Consider the following 20,766-nt stretch of genomic DNA (forward strand, 5'->3'; position numbering starts at 1 on the left):
AAAGAAGCTGGATGAGTTGTGATTTGCTCACAGGCATTTCCAACTCCACAAAAAAGCAGAGTCTTGCAGTTAAAGCAACAGCACTTGACATAAACACCACCCCCAAAACACAAAACACTCACACTGACCACAGGAAAAGCCTTGAAAAACATTGGAGAAAAATCTACCAGGTCCCAGGGGTCAGGGCTCAGCCATTCTGGTGATGAACAAGCATCAAGGGCTGACATGGCATCAGAGCCACCTCCACATGGCCCTCACCACCTGGAAACAGTGTCTCCAAGTGTTTCCTTCACCAGCCTCCAGGGACAGGGACCTGCACTGGTTGTTTCCTTCACAGCTGTGTCAGTGATGGCCCTTCATGGGGTCCAAACACCCTCAGAAACTTGGGGTTTTCTTCTGCCTTTCACTTCACTAGAGGTTTGTTCAGTTTCAGTAGCTGCAGTTCAGAATTACGACACCAGAGGGCTCACTAACATCTAAAATGGTCTTACAAGCCAAGGCTCTGTGCATCATTTTCCTAAAGGCTTCAAGTCTGGTGTGGATGATTAGAGAGATTTCAGGAATAGCCAAACAGAGAGCATTTCCATAATAAATAGCAATAAAGCCAAATTTCTTCTGTTTCCATCCGTGCTTGGCCTTCCCTCCCTTTCCAGAACAGGTGGTATCAGCAGCCTCCAGTTCATATTAATGTTTTGCATCTCCTGATAAAGACTGAATATGTCAGAAAAGTGGGTGACTAAATCGCCATGTGAGTGAGGAGACAGGCCAGGACACCTCAAGAGGAGTCACACTAATCTGGACCAAGAGGTGGGTGTCCCTGGCAATCTCAGGTGCCACAGCACAGCGATACTTGTGTTCAGGAGCTGGTCAAGTGACCCATCTCCTGTTCTGTAACGGTGTCTGAGTTTGCTCAGGTCACCCCTGACTTGAGCCCCATCCACTGCTGGGTGTTCTCCAGACTCCTGCCTTCAGGAACAAAGGCCCAGGAGACCTTGCTGGTGAAGATGGAGGCAAAGAAGCCATGAAGAACCTCAGTCCTGTCTGATTCTACTCTTCTGAAGTTCAGCAGCAGGCCCACGTTCACCCTGTCTATTCTTTCACTGCAAGTGAAGCTCTGTCAGCTCATCTTGCTGCCCTTCCCGTGCAGGTATCAAGTCCAGGGCAGCTTTGGCATCATCCCCACATCCATGGACAAGGTTTCTAAATTCCTCCTTTGCAGCTTCCCCTGCTCCCACCTCCCATGTGCTGCCTTTGTGCCCTGCAGCTCCAACAGTTCAGACAAACAGTCTCATGAGATGAATGGTTCTTTTCATGAGTATTGGAAGAGATCATTCTTGTGCTTGGAGCAGGCTGTCCTGTAAGGCTGATCAGATTTCCTGAGCTCCTTCACCCTTCAGACCGACTTCCATGTCACCACCTTTATTGGCCACCATCCCCCAGTATGTCAAAGTCTTCTCCTCTGGAGCCCACCAGCCTGTGCTCTGCTGCTGGCCTTTCCCCCTCCCCTCTGGTGCCTGGGACCCCTCTGTGTCCTGGTCACGACAGCCAAGGTGGACACTGATGTTCACATCCCTCACCAGCCCTTCCTTGTTTCCCAGTTCCAGATCCTGGTGAGAAAAAGCACTGCAGATACCAAGGTCATATCCCATAGGACCCATGTAGATCCCTCAGCAGGCCAAATCCTGCTCTCCTGAAATCCTGCTCTTTGCCTTGTTATCATCTCCCAGGAGCCTCAGCTCCACTTTCCATCCCTGACTGTTCCATCCTGACCAACTCTTTCTGGTTTGTAAGTGTGAAGTCCCACAGGGCACCTCACCCCACTGACTCCTCAGTCACCCGTGTCAAGAAGATGTTGTCAATGGGTTCCAAACCCTCCTGGAATGCTGGTACCTTGCCGATATTGGGATATCTCAGGTCTGCCACGAGGACATGGCCTGGAAACATGAGGCTTCTTTCATTTGTCTGAAGGAGGCCTCATCTCATTCCTCTTCCTCATCAGTGAGTCAGTAACTGTTGTCCAGTCACCACAACATTGCCCATGTTGTTCTGCCCTCTCATGCTGACTCCTCAACCTTCAGCTGACATTGTCTGTCCCCAGGCAGAGCTCCACGCATTCCTGCTGCTCTCTCATATGAAGGGAAACTTCCCCTCAAAGTCCAGACCTCTGACATTATGAGTATCAGACACCCAAGGCCCCACAGTTTCTGCAGGAGATGGTATTTGTAGTGCCCTTCAACTCCACATCCTGGTATCTTGGGAGAGACACCCTTATCAGGATAAGCCGTCTGCATGCAAACATTATGAGCTGAACAAATGGAGCTTCAGTCAAGGGAGAGTGCAGACCTTGAGAAAATCTGGTGTTCACCCATCAGAAAGCTCTAAAGACTTAAAAAGGGAAGTGACCAGTTCTGTATCGGGGCAGGAGAACAACCCCATCCATCAGGACAGAGCAGGACCTGACACGCTGAGCAGTGACCCTGAGGAGAAGGGCCTGGGCACTACAAGGTCCCCACACCAGCCCGTGGTGCATGCTCACCATGAACAAGGCAGCTGCACACGGGGCTGCATGAGGAGGAGCGTGGGGACCCAGACACCTGCAGTTCTCATCCCATTCGGTTCAGCACTGGTGTGACCCACACACACGGGTGTGTGCCAGTGTGCAGCTTCCCAGTTTGGAGCAGCAGGGAGGAACTGCAGAGTGCAGGGCTGTGCCAAGGCAGGTTCAGCACCTTGTGCACATGGTGTGGGGTGCTGAGGGACCTGGGCTGCTTTGGCCCAGCAGCGCTGGGGAGGCTGCAGCAGTGCAGGAGTAGCCTGAGAGTGCTTGAAGGGCAGTTTCAGAGATGGAGGATGTTTCTCCACAGTGGGAAAGAGCATGAGAAAGAAATAATGGCCCAAAGTGCAGCTGGGGAGGTCCAGGCTGGACATGAGCAGAAAGGAATGTGATGGAAGGGCAGTGCTGTGGGGGAGCAGGTCAGCAGAGGGAGTCTGCATCAGCCCAAGGCTTTGTGCTTCAAGGACCAGCTGGGGAGGATGGAGAGATCTCAGCAAAGGAAGGAAGATGCTCAGACAGGAGCAAGGTGGGGCAGCAGGGGGGATGTCTCCAGCCTGCAGGGACAGAGGTGCAGGGGATGCCACAGCACAGGACAGGCTGTCGTGGGGATGATCACGGGATGTAAAGAGGCTGAAAGCCCCACCAGACATGAGCTCCTTCTCCCCTTGGCTGTGGCTGTTGTCTGCACCTCTGATGCCTGTGAGGAGACACCTTGTCCTTCCAGCACAGGGGCCTCATGGCCTCCTTGTCCCCAGCCAGGAACCTGGGAGGTGTGGGACCATAGTCCTGCCCTTGGCCTTGCACAGCCCCACATCACACTGTCCCAGGAAGGGCCCTGGGCAACGTGGGAGGGACAGGATCTGACTTCCCATGGTACAAAGTCAGGGGTTGGCTTTTGGTTAAAGAAACACAGCCAGGTTTACGCAGCATCAGAGACATCTTTACTTTGCTTTTCCTGACCTCCAGTTTTCTTCTCTAACCAAGCCTGGATATTGTTTCTCAGTAGGTTCCCTCAGTGGGACCCATTAACAGTACAAGAAACTTTGGAGTTTGAATCTGAATCTGACTTCTTGAGAAGTTTCTTCAACTTCCTCCAGGGTCTGAGGTCCATGGACTCAGCACCAAACCCACCAGAGGGGTCATTAAAGCACCTGGGGCTGCTCCTGTGCTGCTGAGCTGGGCTGGGCTCCTGGGACACAGGGAGCTCATGGCAGCGGCAGCGCTGCAGAGAGACAGCTCTGCCCAGGAGCAGCTCCTCTGCACACGCAGCAGGGCTGAGGGCTCTGCCTGGGGATCTCAGGAGACGAGCAAGGCAGAGAGAGATTAAAGGTGGTCAGGACTGGGAGGATGACTGAGAGCTCACTGGAGGAGAAACCTTTGCAGCCCTTGCCATGGTAAGTCTCTGGGTGCAGGGCAGTGCAGCTGTAGCTCCTGGAGGCATCTCCTGAAACTGGCACAGGCACAGCTTGTGGGATCTGTGAGGACGGGGCTCTTGTCAGGCCATGTTGAACAGCTGTGAAGCCGGGGGAGCACCCAGGGGTGCCCAGGGCTGTCCTGCAGAGCAGGGTCCCTGCACCCCAGGGCTGTGCCGGGCAGGGACTCTGCCGCCTGCCAGGGTCAGCGCTCAGCCTGCCCGGGAGATCCCATGGCAGCAGCTGTGGGGGGAAGGAGCGACCCCCGGCAGGGCAGGCAGGGAGCTTGTGGGGTTGAAGGGGGCTGTGTGGGTCAGGGCTGCTCAGAGCTCAAGATCCCCCCACAGACATGGCAGAGGGTCCTTCAGAACAACGACATCGAGAGAGAAACAGCTGCAAGGGAAGGAGTCTGTGCTTTCAGTTTTCCACTCTTGCTCGTCTGGGTGTGCAGTGGGAGATGGGGATTTATTTCTCTCTTTGGAGCAGACACTGAGACCCCAGTTCTTGTTAGGACTGGTCTGAGCTGCTCCTGAGCCCCTGCACACACAGAGCTGCCCCTGGGCAGTGCCAGGAGGTGTGAGCAGGACAGAGCTGAGCACACAGTGGGTGGGACGGGGTCTGTGACACTGACAGGGAGCAGACCAGGGACAGACACACAGCTGCAGGCAGCACAGACATGGGCAGGGAGAAGGAGCTCCTACCAGATACGCCAGGGACGGGATTTAGGAACCCCCCTGCCATCCCCTGCAGTGCAGACACATTTCCCAGTGCAACCCCTGGTCTCCTCTCCTCCCCAGCAGACCCTCTGCCCCAAAGCCATGGGGTCCAGGTCACAAGTCTCCACCTCAGCAGCTGGACCTCCAGGTGAAGGGTTCCTGCAAAGTGGTACTCAAATAAGGTGCTAAAAGTACTTGCTCTCCAGTGTCATCACGTGAGTGGCAGCAGCACAGCTGGGTAAGGAGAAGGTTCCACAGCATGCCCGTCTGCCTTTCTGTCCTTGCTTTACTTCTCGGAAACACTTCAGTGTTCTTCCTTGTTTCTCCACCTGTCCCTGGTGCTCTTGCTCTCTGGGGTTGGGGTGGGGATGTGGGTCAGTTTTTGTTCTGACACCAACACAGGGGGTCTTGCCTCAAAGGTGTGTTCATGGAAACCAGATGCCCAAGCTGCGTTTTAAACTGGGATTAACAATTTCTCTCAGTTAGTAGAAAGAGAGAATGAGCTGAAACATCCCTCCATCAGGGAGGGGGTTTTCCATGGGAAATAGCATGTTTATTTTCCCCAGAAAGAAGTCCCCTCTAATTTGTCACTGCCTTTTCCTCCTTGCACAGGTCCTCATGCCCACAGGCAGCAAATGTCCAACAGCAGCTCCATCACCCAGTTCCTCCTCCTGCCGTTCACAGACACACGGGAGCTGCAGCTCTTGCACTTCTGGCTCTTCCTGGGCATCTACCTGGCTGCCCTCCTGGGCAACGGCCTCATCATCACCACCATAGCCTGGGACCAGCACCTCCACACCCCCATGTACTTCTTCCTGCTCAACCTTTCCCTCCTCGACACAGGCTCCATCTCCACCATTCTCCCCAAGTCCATGGCCAATTCCCTCTGGGATTCCAGGGCCATCTCATACTTGGGATGTGCGACACAGCTCTTTTTGTTTCTTTTCTTGATCACAGCAGAATATTGTCTCCTCACAGTCATGTCGTACGACCGCTACGTTGCCATCTGCAAACCCCTGCACTACGGGACCCTCCTGGGCAGCAGAGCTTGTGTCCACATGGCAGCAGCTGCCTGGGCCACTGGGTTTCTCAATGCTCTGCTGCACACGGCCAATACATTTTCACTGCCCCTGTGCAAGGGCAATGCCCTGGGCCAGTTCTTCTGTGAAATCCCCCAGATCCTCAAGCTCTCCTGCTCACACTCCTTCCTCAGGGAACTTGGACTTATTGTGGTTAGTGCCTGTTTAGCTTTTATTTGTTTTGTGTTCATAGTGGTGTCCTATGTGCAGATCTTGAGGGCCGTGCTGAGGATCCCCTCTGAGCAGGGAAGGCACAAAGCCTTTTCCACCTGCCTCCCTCACCTGGCCGTGGTCTCCCTGTTCATCAGCACTGTCATGTTTGCCTACCTGAAGCCCCCCTCTATATCCTCTCCTTCCCTGGATCTGGTGGTGTCAGTTCTGTACTCGATGGCGCCTCCAGCAGTGAACCCCCTCATCTACAGCATGAGGAACAAGGAGATCAAGGATGCCCTGAGGAAACTCATATCTTAGTGTTTTCTGAAGCAATGTACTGCCCATCTGCTTTTACACAGGAGTTTTAATGTAGCTAATAACAGGCTCAACCTGTCATCTGGATTTTCTGTTGTTATTTGTTGTTTTCTTATTGCAATGATGTTTTCAGCCCCTTTTTAATCCACTGTCTGCTTTTCTTTTAGAGCCACTGCCTGTTTAAATGAGGAACAGTAAACTTCTTGTCTCTAAACAAAAGAAAGATTCCTGTAGTGACTTGTTTTTCACTATATCCTTCCTGCAAGGCCTTTTTGCACATTCAGGGACAGTTCCTGTGCGTGGGTGGAGGGGAAAACAGCTCTGGCATGGCAGCATATGCGACGGAGCAGCAGCGCTTGTTCTTCCAGAGCTGTTCTGGTTCCACTGCCACACTCTCCTTCTCATCCCTGGTGTTGGTGCAAGGCCTGAGTGCTCTGGCAGCTTGGTCACCGTCCTGCTGTGTGTCAGTGCTGTGGGCGCAGGCAGGGACAGGCAATGGGCACTGCTGTGACAGAGCTGGCCTCACAACAGCCTTTCCAGATAGAAAGGAGATCTGGTCAGGGCAGGGCCTGAAGGTTTAGATCTTCTTACAAAGTTTTTCTCAATAACATTTTCAAGGAAGTTACCCACAGATTAAACCGCATTGAACAGCTGAACAGTGTGTGTGCAGGGCTGGCACACAGCAGTGTCCTCTCACAGCCAGGCTCCTGCCAGAGACCTGCAGGACCAGCAGAGCAGGGGCTGGGCTGTGCCCCTGTGCACTGGGCAACCCACGGAAGGAGCCCCAGGTCAATCACCATGGACTGGCCCCTCACAACCATCATTTCCAGCACGGGCCTCTCACCCACAGAGGCTGTTTTCTCTCCATGGATGGACACTCAATTAATAGTTCAGCAGACCATGTTTGCCTTGTACAGATGAGATGTGAGCATGCACATCATGTATGTGAGGTGACATGAACCTGAGTGAGCACAAACACCATCAATGATTCTTTTCCATTCCGTGAAGGCCTGTGAGACAGACGAGGTCTTGAGGTCACTTCATATTGGGAGGAACAACCCGTGGGAAATCACCCTGGGTTGTGCTTCCTTTAACTGAGCTCCCTGTGTCCATTCCTCGTGACGCTGGATGAGTGCAGAGCAGGTGACACACCACAGGGCTAAGATGTGTCCCGTCCTTTGGGAGTGGCAACAGGAGGCCAGAGGGACACTGTGACTCCTGCCTCTGTGTGTAAAAAGGACAGACTCTGTCTCTGAGCATCCCTGAGTGCAGAAGGAGTCCTGAGACCAACTCAGATATGGATGCCTGATGGAACCCTGGCATTTCTGTGTGTGACTCCAGGAACAAACCCCACTGGATCAGTGAGATTCGTCTCAGCTGCCTTGAACAGGATCATTGCAAGTGCTCCTGTCTGCTCTGTCACCCTTTCTTGTCATTCCAGATTGTGATCTCAAAACTGCCCTAGAAACCAGAATGGTTCCGGGGTCCTAAGGAAACGCAGACCTCAAACCCATCTTCAAGAAGAGCAGGAATAGGAATTGGGATAACTACAGGCTGGCCACCCTTCCTCCCTCCCTGGGAAGGGGATGGGACACGTCCTCCTGCAGCCATTTCCAGGAATGTGAGTGACAAGGAAGGGATTGCTGAATCCAAATGGACAGGGGAAAGAAAGGCATGTTGTGTACAGGCATTTGCAAGGCTCAGCCATGGTCTCCTTCTGGCCAGAGTGGTGCTGATGGGGCTCTAAAAGTAGGTGCTGGGTGGGAAGTTGGCTGAACAATCCAGCACAAATGTCATCAGTGGTACAAAGTCCTCCATGCAGCCAGTTACTGGTGTCATCCCTTAGTGACCAGCACTTGGACAACACTGTTGAACGTCTTTATTCTCCCTTTCCAAGATATAAGAGACAGCACTTTAAGGGCCTTGAGGATGATGCAAACCTGGGTGGAGGCCTTGAGCAACCTCACCTGGTTCACCCTGAGCAGGAGAGTGAGACAAGAAGAGTGAGACAAGGGCTCTCTGCAAACCTGAGTTATTCTGTGGTTTGACAGAACTTTCCCTTGGAGAGGTTTCTGGAGAGAGAATAGGTGGAAGAATAGGAAAAAAAAAAAAAAGGTAAGGCAGAAGAAGAGATATGGAAGGTGTTAACAGAAGTACAGGAGTTCCACTGAGGAGTGCTTTTCACTCACAGTGTTAGTAGAAAATATATTTGACAAATTTGAACAAGGTCAGGAAGCTAGATGGGTGTCTGCAGCCTGTGGGAAGAGGGGCAGGTGTAGGAATGTATAGAACATGCTTCAGTCTGGTGAGGTCCTGGGTGCTAAGGAGGGGGATGGACGGGTGTGGTATTATGAGGTCAGTTGTGCCTCAGGCACTCATAATCCAGTCAGAAGCGTGTGGCTGTGAAGGGGACAGTGGGGTCAGTTCTGTGTCTGGAGGTGACAGCCCAGCAGCAGGGACATGGCTGGGAAAGAACCTCAGCCCAAGGGCTCACAGGCCCTACCCAGGAAGAGACCTTGGAGATGGGTTGTCATGTCCATCCCACCTGAGAACATGACAGGACAGCAGCAGGGACATGGTCGTGTCAGAGAAGCTGAAAGGCCAGCAGCAATCATGGGATTTAGATCATGGTGAGGTGACTTCTCTCTGATCAGGTGAAAGACCACAAGAAGCCTAACGGGTTGGGTTCCCAGCATGAAGGGCAGTTTATGAGATGGTTGAGTAGCAGAAAAAAAGCAAGAAAGAGGAAAAAAAGTCACAAAGTGACTTGGAAGATGGAGACTGGATATCAGGAGGAAGAAATGTGACTGGAAGGGCAGTGCTGTTGGGCAAGAGGTGACCCAGAGGGAGCTGGATCAGCCCATGGTTTGTGTGCCAAAGAGCAGCCAGTGAGGGTGCAGACACAGCAGTGAAGGTGCAGAAATGCTGGGTGAGAGCAGGTGGGGAAGCGAGATGGGTGTCTGCAGCCTGCAGGGAAAGAGGGGCAGGGGTAGCACCGTGTAGAACAGCCTGTGGTGGAGATGGCAAAGGGCGCTGTAAGGCTGGAAGGGACCCACAGAACCCAGGTCTCTGTCCCCTTGGCCAGGGCAGTTGTCTCTGCCACTGAGGCCCAGCAGAAGACATGTTGTCCTCATGGCACTGGGGCCTCGGTGCCTCCTTGCAGCCCCATTGGGAAGCTGGAAGTTGTTGTCCCAGTGTTGTCCTTCCCTGGGCCTTGCACACCCACATCCCACGGTCCCAGGAAGAGCCCTGAGCCGTGTGTGAGGGACAGGATCCCCCTTCCCATTGCCTGGAGCTCATGGATCCTCCTTTCTGCTTCAGAAAGCAAACCAAGGGGTTTCTGAGCATCAGAGCTGAAGAAAAGACTCAAAGGAGACCTCATGGTGGCTACAGCTTCCTCACAAGGGGAGAAGGAGGGGAAGGGAATGATCTGTTCTCTGTGGTGACCAGTGATAGAACCCGAGGGAATGGAAGAAGAGTGTGCCAGGGGAGGGTCAGTGGGACATGAGGAACAGGTTCTTCCCCCAGAGGTGCTGGACACTGAACAGGCTCCCCAGGGAGGTGTCACGGCCCCAACATGACAGTGTTCAAGAAGAGACTGGACAACGTCCGCAGACACACGGGGTGACCTGTGGGGTGTCCTGTGCAGGGACAGGAGTTGGACTCCATGATCCTTTGGGTCCTTCCAACTCAGGACATTCCAATATTCTATGAAATACTAGGTGAAAAGTCCTTGTTTTCATGGTACAGATGAGTTGCAAACATACACATCATGTGCATGTCCAGTGTGTGCATGTGGTGAGTTGAACCCAAGTGAGCACAAATGCCATCAGCTATTCCTTGGGGTGCCATAAAGGTCAGTGGGACAGAGATGGTGTTTGGGGGTCTCTTCCAACCTGTGTTATTGTAGGATTTCATGAATCTTTTCCATGGAGAGCTCTTTCACGTCAGAATAGACAGAGGAAGAAGGAAAAAGGCAGAAGCAGAGATGTAAAATGCCCCAGAGTAAATACAGCAGCTCCTCTGAGGAACGTTTCTCCACTCAAACCCTTGATAGGAAATCTATTGGATACATTTGATGAAAGCAGCTCAGTTTGATCCGCTCACACACTGGACCACAAGGAGGGTGATGGTGGGTACAATGCCATGTGGTCACTTGTGTCTCAGGAACTCATAGTCCAGTAGGAACCAATGGCTGTGGAGGGGACTGTGAGGTCACTTCTGCCTCTGCAGGGGATTGGCCAACAGCAGGAACAGGGCTGGGAAAGGACTGTGAGGTCACACACACGAGACGAGCAATCGGGCCCAATCAGCATGGCTGGATGAAAGGCAGGTCCTGCTTGACCACCCTGATCTCTTCTGTGACAAGGTGACCGGCTGAGCAGATGAGGGAAAGTCTGTCGTGGGGAGTGAATCCGCCACACGGGCTGTGGGTGTTGTGTCCTTAGACTGCAGTAAAGCCTTTGACACCGTGTCCCACAGCATCTCCTGGAGAAGCTGCAGTTCGTGGCCTGGATGGTGTATCTGTGATGGGTAAAGAACTGGCTGGAAGGCATTTTGTCCCCTGGAGCCATTTGTCCCCTTCCTGTTCACATGGGCATCCCATGAATGCATCACTGCTCTACCCCAGTGTACACAGGCACAAGGCCTTCTCTACCTGGACCTCTCACCAATGCCACTGTTTTCTCCGGCACCCTCATCCTTGACTGCGGGATGCCCAGAACAGCCCTCCCGAGACAGTTTGACAAAGTCTTTTATCTCCACCATCCCCACATCCCTGCTCAATCTCCTCATGTACAGCTCAAGGAACAGAAAGGTTGGGTGCAAGTGGGGCATTGAGAAAAATGGTCAGGAAAGCTTTGAGGTGCACAGAGAGCCCATCAACATGTTGGCAATCTGCTCTCTCTGAACAGGCCCTGAAGAGCAGCACAGCATTTGCTGTGTCCCAGAAACTCGCCTGGAAGGTTGGGATATGGAGAAAAGGTTTGGTCTGGGAAGAGACAGACAGGTGCTGGTGGAACTGGCTGGTGTGACCGTGAGACGTCTCTCCAACACCTCAGAAAAGTCCTGGCTCTCAGGGAGGCTGCATGGTCCTCTGAGAAAGAAAATAGCAAAAATGACTTATCATGGAATGATAGAATAATTGTGGCTGGAAGAGACCCTTAGGATCATCAAGTCCAACTATAACCTACTTCTGGCACTAAACCGTGCCTCTAAGAGCCCCACCTATCTGTGTTTTAAACACCTTCAGTGATGGTGACTCCACAACCTCACTGGGCAGTCTGTTCCATTGCTTCAAAACCCTTTCCCTGAAGAATTTCTTCCCCATATCCAATCTAAACCTCCGCGTGTGCAACTTGACGCCATTTCCTCTTGTCCTATCACTTGCTACTTGGGAGATAATAAGGTCTCTCCTCAGCCTCCTGTTCTCAAGGCTGAACAGCCCCAGCTCCCTCAACCGCTCCTCGTCAGACTGGTGCTCCAGACCCTTCACCAGCCTTGTCACCCTCCTCTGAACTCTCTCCAGCACCTCAGTGTCTTCCTTGCCATGAGGGCCCTAAAACAGACCCCAGGAATCAAGGTGCAGCCTCACCAGTGCCCAGTACAAAGGGATGATCACTTCTCTAGTCCTGCTAAAGCTCTGATTGAATCAAGGCTTGAACACCTTGGTGTGACCCAGTTGGTGACAGGTTGGACTGCAGACTCCTGAGGTCCCTTCAACCTCAGTTCTCTCATGATCCCATTGTGATGTTGGGCTCTGTTTCAGACTGGAGCAGAGCAGGCGATGATGGGGCAGGATCCACCTGTGCTGTAGGTGACCATCTAAACCAACATCTCAGCCCGTGAACCAGCCAACCCCTCAGTGTGACTCGCTCTGGGCAACGTGTGAGGAGTCCTGGGCAGGGAAGGTTCAGAGGGCATGGGGCGCTGTGCAAGACACAACATGATCTTGGCTTCATGCCTGCAGGCCCATCAGATGTCAGTTGATGTCAATGGATATTAAAATAAGAGGAACTGAAGACAAAGATCCAAAGCAGAGGTAGGTGTCAACATACTTTTTTTTTGTTTCTTTGGTGTGGTGTCTCTTCTTAAAAAAGGAAAGAGTTCTCCAGAACTGGGCATGGGTTTAGGACACAAATGTCTTCAGCTCCAGGGACACAAACACCTGGTGCCAGTGTAGATGCCCCGGGAACCCCTGCCCAGGCTCCACCTGCACTGCAAGGTGCTCTGGTCTCCCCAGGTCCTGTGTGATAGATGCCAATCCCACGCCAGCACCTCAGGTACACTGGGCCCCTAAAATGGCCCTGGCTGTTTATGGTGAGACAGCTGATGAAAGATGTACTAAGGGTATGAGAAGAAATATTGGTCTTCCCCCGTACTTCTATTACCAACACTCTATGATTTCATCTCCCTCGTCATTCAGGAGTTCCCACCTCTCCTGATTAAATGTCCCTGCCCAAGGACAACTTTCCAGCACTGTCTGGACGTTTGCCCTTCCCAGTGCTCTCAGGTTTCTCCTCCACTTGCTCTTTGGTCATTCAGTGGCCTCTCAGCTGTCTGGTTTCTGCTTTGAGCTTCAGGGAGTTACAAACTTGCCCCATTCTTCAGAGCTCTAATTAACATGGCAGTCAACACGTTCATTGTGTTTATTTTGATCCTCTCCTATCTCTCTGTCTAAACCAGTTCTTGTGTGGGTGTCCCTTGTGGATGCTGGACCTCATCAGATCCAGCTTACACACACAGCTGAGGAAAGTGTTTTGCTGTTTATTAAACTGATGTAGGAAAAGTGATGCAATCTCTGGTGGCCAATGAGGGAACCGGCAGACTGGGGGTGGGGGTGAGGAGCCAGGTTGTCCATACAGTGTCCAGCCTCAAGGACTGTTCTCCTGCCTGTCCAGATGTCTTCAGGAGACCCTCGGGATCAATGTCCAGTGTAGAATGCTGCTGTCACTTCTTCTATACACTGAAAAATGATAGAAAACACCCTGGAAAGAAAAACCCTCCTTTATGAAATCTTCTTTGAAACCTTCATCAGCAAGTGTCCCATTGAAACCTCTCCAGTTAGTTCTACAAGTCTTGAAGATTTGAAGGAAATTACAGAAAGAAACATGGCTTGTTAGGGCTTTCTGTGTTTTAATGAGCCCCGTGGCGGATTTGGTGCTGAGTCCATGAACCTCAGATACCAAGGACAGGCTGAAGAATCTGCTCAAGAAGTCCAAGTCAGAACAAACTCCAAAGTACCTTGAAGCATTAATGGGCCCCACTGAGGGCTGTTCCTGACAAAGCCTCCCCAGGGACTCGTTAGAGCAGATAATTGGAGGCAGTGATTGCATCAGGCAAAGGCAAAGTGCAGCAGCTCTGATGCTGAGAAAGCCCTTGGTTTGTCTGATGAAGGACAATGGCCAAGCCTTGAGCCCCTGCCCCTGGGAAGGGAGATCCTGTCCCTCACAGGTGGCTCAGGTTCTTCCTGGGGCTGTGGGGAGTGCGATGCCCAGTGCAGGACAATGGTGTGACACTCCCTGGGGGTGCAAGGAGGCAATGGGGTGACAAGGCCATGACAACCATGTGTCTCCTCTAAGACCTCACTGGCAGGGACATCAGCCATAGCCAAGGGGACAAAGACCTTGGCTCTTTCAGGGACATCCAGCCTTGCCAGTGCCCTTGGCCATCTCCACCACAGTCCATCCTGCACTGTCCCAGGCCTGTGGCTGTTTCCCCATAGGCTGCAGACACCCCATGCGCTTCCCCACCTTGTTCTCAGCCCAGTGTGTCCCCACCTGTGCTGCTGTCTCTCCATCCGCACCAGCTGTTCCTGGAAACACAAAGCCATGGCTGATCCAGAGTCCTTCTGAATGACCACAGCACTGCGCTCAGAATGACGTTTCTTTACCCTGAGCTCCACTCTGGACCTCCAGAGCTGCAGTGTCTGATGGTTTTCCTTTCTCATGCTGTTTCCCACTACAAAAAAAAAAAAAGTGCCATCATCTTGGAAAGTGATTTTCAAGAGTTCTTGAGCCACTATTATCCTTCCCTCTCAATGTTCTATCCCAGCCAGCAACTAAGACCACAATAGCTGCTCACGTACTCCTCCAACCTATTACGTGCGATATGGAAGATAACCGAAGGGAATGGAGAAACCCGTGTGTTCAGAAACAGCATTTTAATAAGACAATAAAAATAGTATAATATACTACTACTATGTATATAATTAAATGAAATGAAACTTAAAATTTAAAATGATTCTATGAAACACTAGGTCAAAAATCTATGTTTTCATTGTACAGATGAGATGTAAACACATGGCTCAGGGCTCTTCCTGGGACCGTGGGATGTGGGTGTGCAAGGCCCAGGGAAGGACAACACTGGGACAACAACTTCCAGCTTCCCCATGGGGCTGCAAGGAGGCACCGAGGCCCCAGTGCCATGGGGACAACATGTCTTCTGCTGGGCCTCAGTGGCAGAGACAACTGCCCTGACCAAGGGGACAGAGACCTGGGTTCTGTGGGTCCCTTCCAGCCTTACAGCGCCCTTTGCCATCTCCACCACAGGCTGTTCTACACGGTGCTACCCCTGCCCCTCTTTCCCTGCAGGCTGCAGACACCCATCTCGCTTCCCCACCTGCTCTCACCCCAGCATTTCTGCACCTTCACTGCTGTGTCTGCACCCTCACTGGCTGCTCTTTGGCACACAAACCATGGGCTGATCCAGCTCCCTCTAGGTGACCTCTTGCCCCACAGCACTGCCCTTCCAGTCACATTTCTTACTCCTGATATCCAGTCTGCACCTTCCAAATTGCACTTTGTGATATTTTTTCCCTCTTCTGCTTTTTCCCATTATCAAGGAAAGCTCAGCCACCTCAGAAACTGCCCAGAGAAGTCACCTCACCATGATCTCCTAAATCCCATGACTTTTGCTGGCCTTTCAGCTTCTCTGACAGAGACGACCATGTCCCTGCTTCTGTCCCGTCATGTTCTCAGGTGGGGTGGACATGACAACCTGTTTCTCTTCCTGGGTAAGACCTGTGGGCCCTTGGGCAGAGGTTCTTTCCCAGCCATGTCCCTGCTGCTGGGCTGTCACCTCCAGACACAGAACTGACCCCACTGTCCCCTTCACAGCCACAGGATTCTGAGTGGATTATGAGTGTCTGAGACACAACCGACCTCCTAATACCACACTCGTCCATCCCCCTCCTCAGCACCCCGGACCTGACCAAGACTGCAGTGTGTTCTACATCATCCTACACCTGCCCCTCTTTCCCACAGGCTGTAGACACCGATCTCGCTTCCTCACCTTGTTCAAATTTGTCAAATATATTTCCTACTAACAATGTGAGTGAAAAGCACTCCACACTGGAACTCTTGTACTTCCGTTAACACTTTCTGTATCTCCTCTTCTGCCTTTCTATTATTTATTTTTTCCTATTCTTCTACCTATTCTCTCTCCAAAAACTTCTCCAAGGCAAAAATTCTGTCAAATCACAGGATAACTCAGGTTTGCAGAGAGCCCTTGTCTCACTCATTTGTCTCACTCTCCTGCTCAGGGCAGGGTGACCCAGCTGAGGTTCATCAAGGCCTCCACCCAGGTTTGCATCTTCCTCAAAGGCACTGAAAGTGCTCTCTGTTACATCATAGAAGGGGAGAATAAAGACGTTCAACAGTGTTGTCCAAGTGCTGGTCACTGAGAGATGACACCAGTAACTGGCTGCATGGAGGACTTTGTACCACTGATGATATTTGGGCTTGATGCTTCAGCCAACTTCCCACCCAGCATCCACTTCTTGAGCCCCATCAGCACCACTCTGGCCAGAAGGAGACCATGGCTGAGCCTTGCAAACACCCTGTACACAACATGCCTTTCTTTCCCCTGTCCATTCGGGTTCACCAGTCCATTTTTTGTCCTTCACATTCCTGGACACGGCTGCAGGAGGACATGTCCCAACACTTTCCCAGGATGGGAGGAGGGGTGACCAGCCTGTAGTTATCCCAGTTCTTGTTTGTGCTCTTCCTGAAGATGGGTTTGAGGTCTGCGTTTTCTAAGGACCCTAGAAGCATTCTGGTTTCTATGGCACTTTTGAGAACACAATCCAGAATCAGGTGCAAGGGTGAGGTAGGAGACAGGAGCACTTGCAATGAGCCTGTCCAAGGCAGCTGAGATGAATCTCAGTGGGCCTGTGGAGTTTGTTCCTGGAGTCACACACAGAAATGTCAGGGTTTCATGAAGCATCCATATATGACCAGACCTAATGGACTCCTTATGCACCCAGGGATGTTCAGAGACAGAGTCTGTCCCTTTTACACACAGAGGCAGGAGTCACAGTGTCTGTCTGGCCTTTTGTTGCCACTGCAACGGGTCAGGATGCACCTCAGCCCTGTGGCGTGTCACATGCTCTGCGCCCATCTGAGATGTCCCACATCATGAGGAATGGACACAGGGACCTCAGTTCAAGGAAGAAGATCCCAGTGGGTGGTTTCCCATGGGCTGTTACTCCCAACACGAAGTGACCTCGAGAAACTGTCTGTCCCACAGATCTTCATGGAACCTCCAGGAATAGCTGATGGAATTTTTCCTCACTCAGGGTCATGTCACCTCACATACATGATGTGCGTGCTCACATCTCATCTGAACAGTGCAAACATGGATTTCTGACCTGGTCATTCAGGGTCCCTCCGTGGAGGGAAGAGCAACCTCTGTGAGCTGGGGAGATAGGCCAGGGCTGAAAATGGTGGTTGTGAGGGGCCAGTCCATGACGATGCCCTGGGGCAGCTCCCCTGGGGTGTCCAGTGCACAGGGGCACAGCCCAGCCCCTGCTCTGCTGGTCCTGCAGGTCTCTGGCAGGAGCCTGGCTGTGAGAGGACACTGCTGTGTGCCAGCCCTGCACACACACACTGTTCAGCTGTACCCTGGTGTCTGAATCTGTGGGACACTTTTGTACTCATATGCTTGAAGACATAAACCATCGTGCACTGCCCATAGGAGATCACCTTTCTATCTGGAAAGGCTGTTGTGGGGCCAGCTCTGTCACAGCAGTGCCCATTGCCTGTCCCTGCCTGCGCTCACAGCACTGACACACAGCAGGACGGTGACCAAGCTGCCCGAGCACTCAGGCCTTGCACCAACACCAGGGATGAGAAGGAGAGTGTGGGAGTGGAACCAGAACAGCTCTGGAAGAACAAGTGCTGCTGCTCCCTGGCAGGGCTGCCAGGATGGACTCTTTTACCCTTCACCCATCATAGGAACTGTCCCTGAACGTGCAAAAAGGCCTTGCAGGAAGGATATAGTGAAAAACAAGTCACTACAAGAATCTTTATTTTGGTTAGAGACAAGAAGTGTACTGTTCCTCATTTAAACAGCCAGTGGCTATAAAAGAAAAGCAGACAGTGGATTAAAAAGGGGCTGAAAACATCATCGCAATAAGAAAACAACAAATAACAATAGAAAATCCAGATGACAGGTTGAGCCTGTAATTAGCTACATTAAAACTCCTGTGTAGAAACAGATGGGCAGTTTATTGCTTCAGAAAGCACTAAGATATGATTTTCCTCAGGGCATCCTTGATCTCCTGGCTCCTCATGCTGTAGATGAGGGGGTTCACTGCTGGAGGCACCACCGAGTACAGAACAGACACCAGCAGGTCCACAGATGGGAAGGAGATGGAGGGGGGCTTCAGGTAGGCAAACATGGCAGTGCTGACAAACAGGGAGACCACGGCCAGGTGAGGGAGGCAGGTGGAAAAGGCTTTGTGCCGTCCCTGCTCAGAGGGGATCCTCAGCACAGCCATGAAGATCTGCACATAGGACACCACAATGAACACAAAACATATAAAAGCTAAACAGGCACTGACCACAAGAAGCCCAAGTTCCCTGAGGTAGGAGTGTGAGCAGGAGAGCTTGAGGATCTGGGGGATTTCACAGAAGAACTGGCCCAGGGCATTGCCCTTGCACAGGGGCAGTGAAAATGTATTGGCCGTGTGCAGCAGAGCATTGAGAAACCCAGTGGCCCAGGCAGCTGCTGCCATGTGGACACAAGCTCTGCTGCCCAGGAGGGTCCCGTAGTGCAGGGGTTTGCAGATGGCAACGTAGCGGTCATAGGACATGACGGTGAGAAGAGAATACTCTGAAACAAGTAAGAAACAAAAAAAGAAGACCTGTGCAGCACATCCTGCGTAGGAAATGACCTTGGAATCCCAAAGAGAATTAGCCATGGATTTGGGGACAATGGTGGAGATGAAGCCCAGGTCGAGGAGGGCGAGGTTGAGCAGGAAGAAGTACATGGGGGTGTGGAGGTGCTGGTCCCAGGCTATGGTGGTGATGATGAGGCCGTTGCCCAGGAGGGCAGCCAGGTAGATGCCCAGGAAGAGCCAGAAGTGCAAGAGCTGCAGCTCCCGTGTGTCTGTGAACGGCAGGAGGAGGAACTGGGTGATGGAGCTGCTGTTGGACATTTGCTTTTCGTGAGCATGGGGCGCTGTAATGAGGAAAAAAAGAAGTGCCTGTGGGTCAGTGCAGAGTGAGGGCAGCTGCTCTGTCCCTCTGTCTTGCTCCAGCTGCCCTGGGCTGGCACCTTTCTGAGATGGGGGCTGATCACACTCCCATGTCACCCTGAAAAGCCACCAGGCACTGCTGAGAGCAGAGGGATCCACCTCAGACCATGACAGGTCTCACCCTTTCCTAAGGTCTCAGCACCCAACGTTTAGCCCAGGACACACACAGCTCATTCCCCAGCCCCACAGACTGCATTGCCCACAGCCCACAGGTCAGAGCAAAGCTGGGACACGTGTGCCCATGGACACACCTGCAGGAAAGGACCCACAAGCTCAGGCTGTGACTCTGCAGCTGAAACTGCCATCCCCAGAGAGCCTGACAGCAAGAACAAGATCCCAACAGCAGTGACCCAGAGCAGGGGAGCAAGAAGGAAAATGCGGTGAGGGTGGGTGTGAGAGAGGCCAGGGCAGAGGCAGCCGGGCACTCAGACAGCGTCACCCTTCCCCAGCTGTGCAGCACCTCCCAGACACCAACACTGCCGGGCAGCTGCTCTCAGCCCCTGTGCTCTGCAGAGGAACTGGAGCTCTGGCTGCACAGGAGCTGCTTCATGCCTTGGAGCCCCCGGCCCTGAGGGCAGAGGCTTTGCTGGGTGGGACAGGAGCCCAGGGGGCTGCTCACAGGAGGGATCTGCACTGCAGGGGATCACAGGGGCTTTTCTCTGTTCTCCCTCCCATAACCACTGCGGGTTTGGTTTCCTCTCATTTCTGATCATTTCCCTGCTGCCTGGAGATTCTCCCCTGGGAGGTGTTTCCCTGTCCATGTCTCTTCCCTGTCAGTGCTCACAGACCATCCCACCCTCTGTGCCCTCCCCCTGGCCCTACAGATCCTGCCTGTTCACAGGGCACTGCCTGGGGGCATCTCCCTGTTTGCAGGCTGGAAAACAGGACAGGTCAGACTAAGGCTGACGGGTCCAGCCAAGGTGATGCAGGTGCTGTGCACAGGCAGAGGGGTGGGGAAGGGATGTCATGAGCCTTCTGGCAGATGGACTGATCACTCAGAGTTGCAGTTCAGGAGTCTCAGTGACTTGTTTAAGCATGAGAGCTCATTTTCATTTTATCCTTTCCTGCACCCCCCACCCCTTGGGAGAGGAAACTGAAAAGACAGGCTCAGGAAAGCTCCTTATCTGTCTGGCAATCCTTGCATTGATCTTCTCCTTGAGGCATCCACTTGGAAAAATGCTGGGGGTGATCTGCATATGTGTGAGCAACCCTGACCCACACAGCACCCTCTCCACAGCAGAGGCACCTTTCTTGCCCAATAGGGTTTGCTCCTCCACCACAGCTTCTCCCCTCAGTGTAGTTGGGATCTCCTGGGCAGGCTGAGCGCTGACCCTGGCAGGCGGCAGAGTCCCTGCCCGGCACAGCCCTGGGGTGCAGGGACCCTGCTCTGCAGGACAGCCCTGGGCACCCCTGCCTGCACATTTACATTTACACCCCACAGCCACCCTGGGGAGAACGCAGCATTCACGTCTTGTCACTGAAAGTGCAGAAGGCAATCCCTTCTCTGCAGCACATCCTCTCCTCTGATCAGAGAACCTCTGAGAGCTGTACTTACATCTCTCACAGGCTCTGCAATATGACAGCTGTCTGAGATCCTACCAAGATTTGCAGATGTAATGCCCTGTAGCCACAGGCTTCATATCTATGAAGATTTCTCTCCAAGTGACATCTCAGCATCCTTCCACCCCAGACTGTGTTTCCTTCTCTGTGCCCGGCTCCTGTGCCCTCGGTGCTGCAGGCAGAGCCCTCAGCCCTGCTGCGTGTGCAGAGGAGCTGCTCCTGGGCAGAGCTGTCTCTCTGCAGCGCTGCCGCTGCCATGAGCTCCCTGTGTCCCAGGAGCCCAGCCCAGCTCAGCAGCACAGGAGCAGCCCATGATGTCCCTTTCTCTGTCCCCTCTGGTCTCCTCCAGGTGTCCCTCAGGCTCCAGGGGCACATCCTTTGAAACAACCTATAGTAATCAGTAATGTTAGTTGTGTCTGCTCTGCAGAGATACTTCTTG

The 20,766-nt window shown here is 52.7% G+C and overlaps 2 protein-coding genes across 2 annotated transcripts; one reads left to right on the top strand and one right to left on the bottom strand.

Annotated features, from left to right (window-relative positions):
- Positions 1 to 5,698: 5,698 nt before the first annotated feature.
- Positions 5,699 to 6,282, top strand: LOC135577773 (olfactory receptor 14J1-like; the record flags this gene model as incomplete). The annotated part of the gene is made up of 1 exon (XM_065047894.1): positions 5,699 to 6,282. A coding segment is annotated over one exon (534 nt), but the record flags the coding sequence as incomplete, so codon positions are not given.
- An 11,471-nt stretch (positions 6,283 to 17,753) lies between these two features.
- Positions 17,754 to 18,715, bottom strand: LOC135577816 (olfactory receptor 14J1-like). Its single transcript, XM_065047937.1, has one exon. The coding sequence runs from the start codon at positions 18,666 to 18,668 to the stop codon at positions 17,754 to 17,756; it is 915 nt and encodes a 304-aa protein (XP_064904009.1). The 5' UTR covers positions 18,669 to 18,715.
- Positions 18,716 to 20,766: the final 2,051 nt, after the last annotated feature.

This window comes from Columba livia, unplaced genomic scaffold, assembly GCF_036013475.1.
Source record: "Columba livia isolate bColLiv1 breed racing homer unplaced genomic scaffold, bColLiv1.pat.W.v2 Scaffold_140, whole genome shotgun sequence".
NCBI lineage: Eukaryota > Metazoa > Chordata > Aves > Columbiformes > Columbidae > Columba > Columba livia.

Coding starts and splice junctions, on each gene's coding strand:
- LOC135577816 (XM_065047937.1), bottom strand. CDS start 18,668: ATGTCCAACAGCAGCTCCATCACCCAGTTCCTCCTCCTGCCGTTCACA.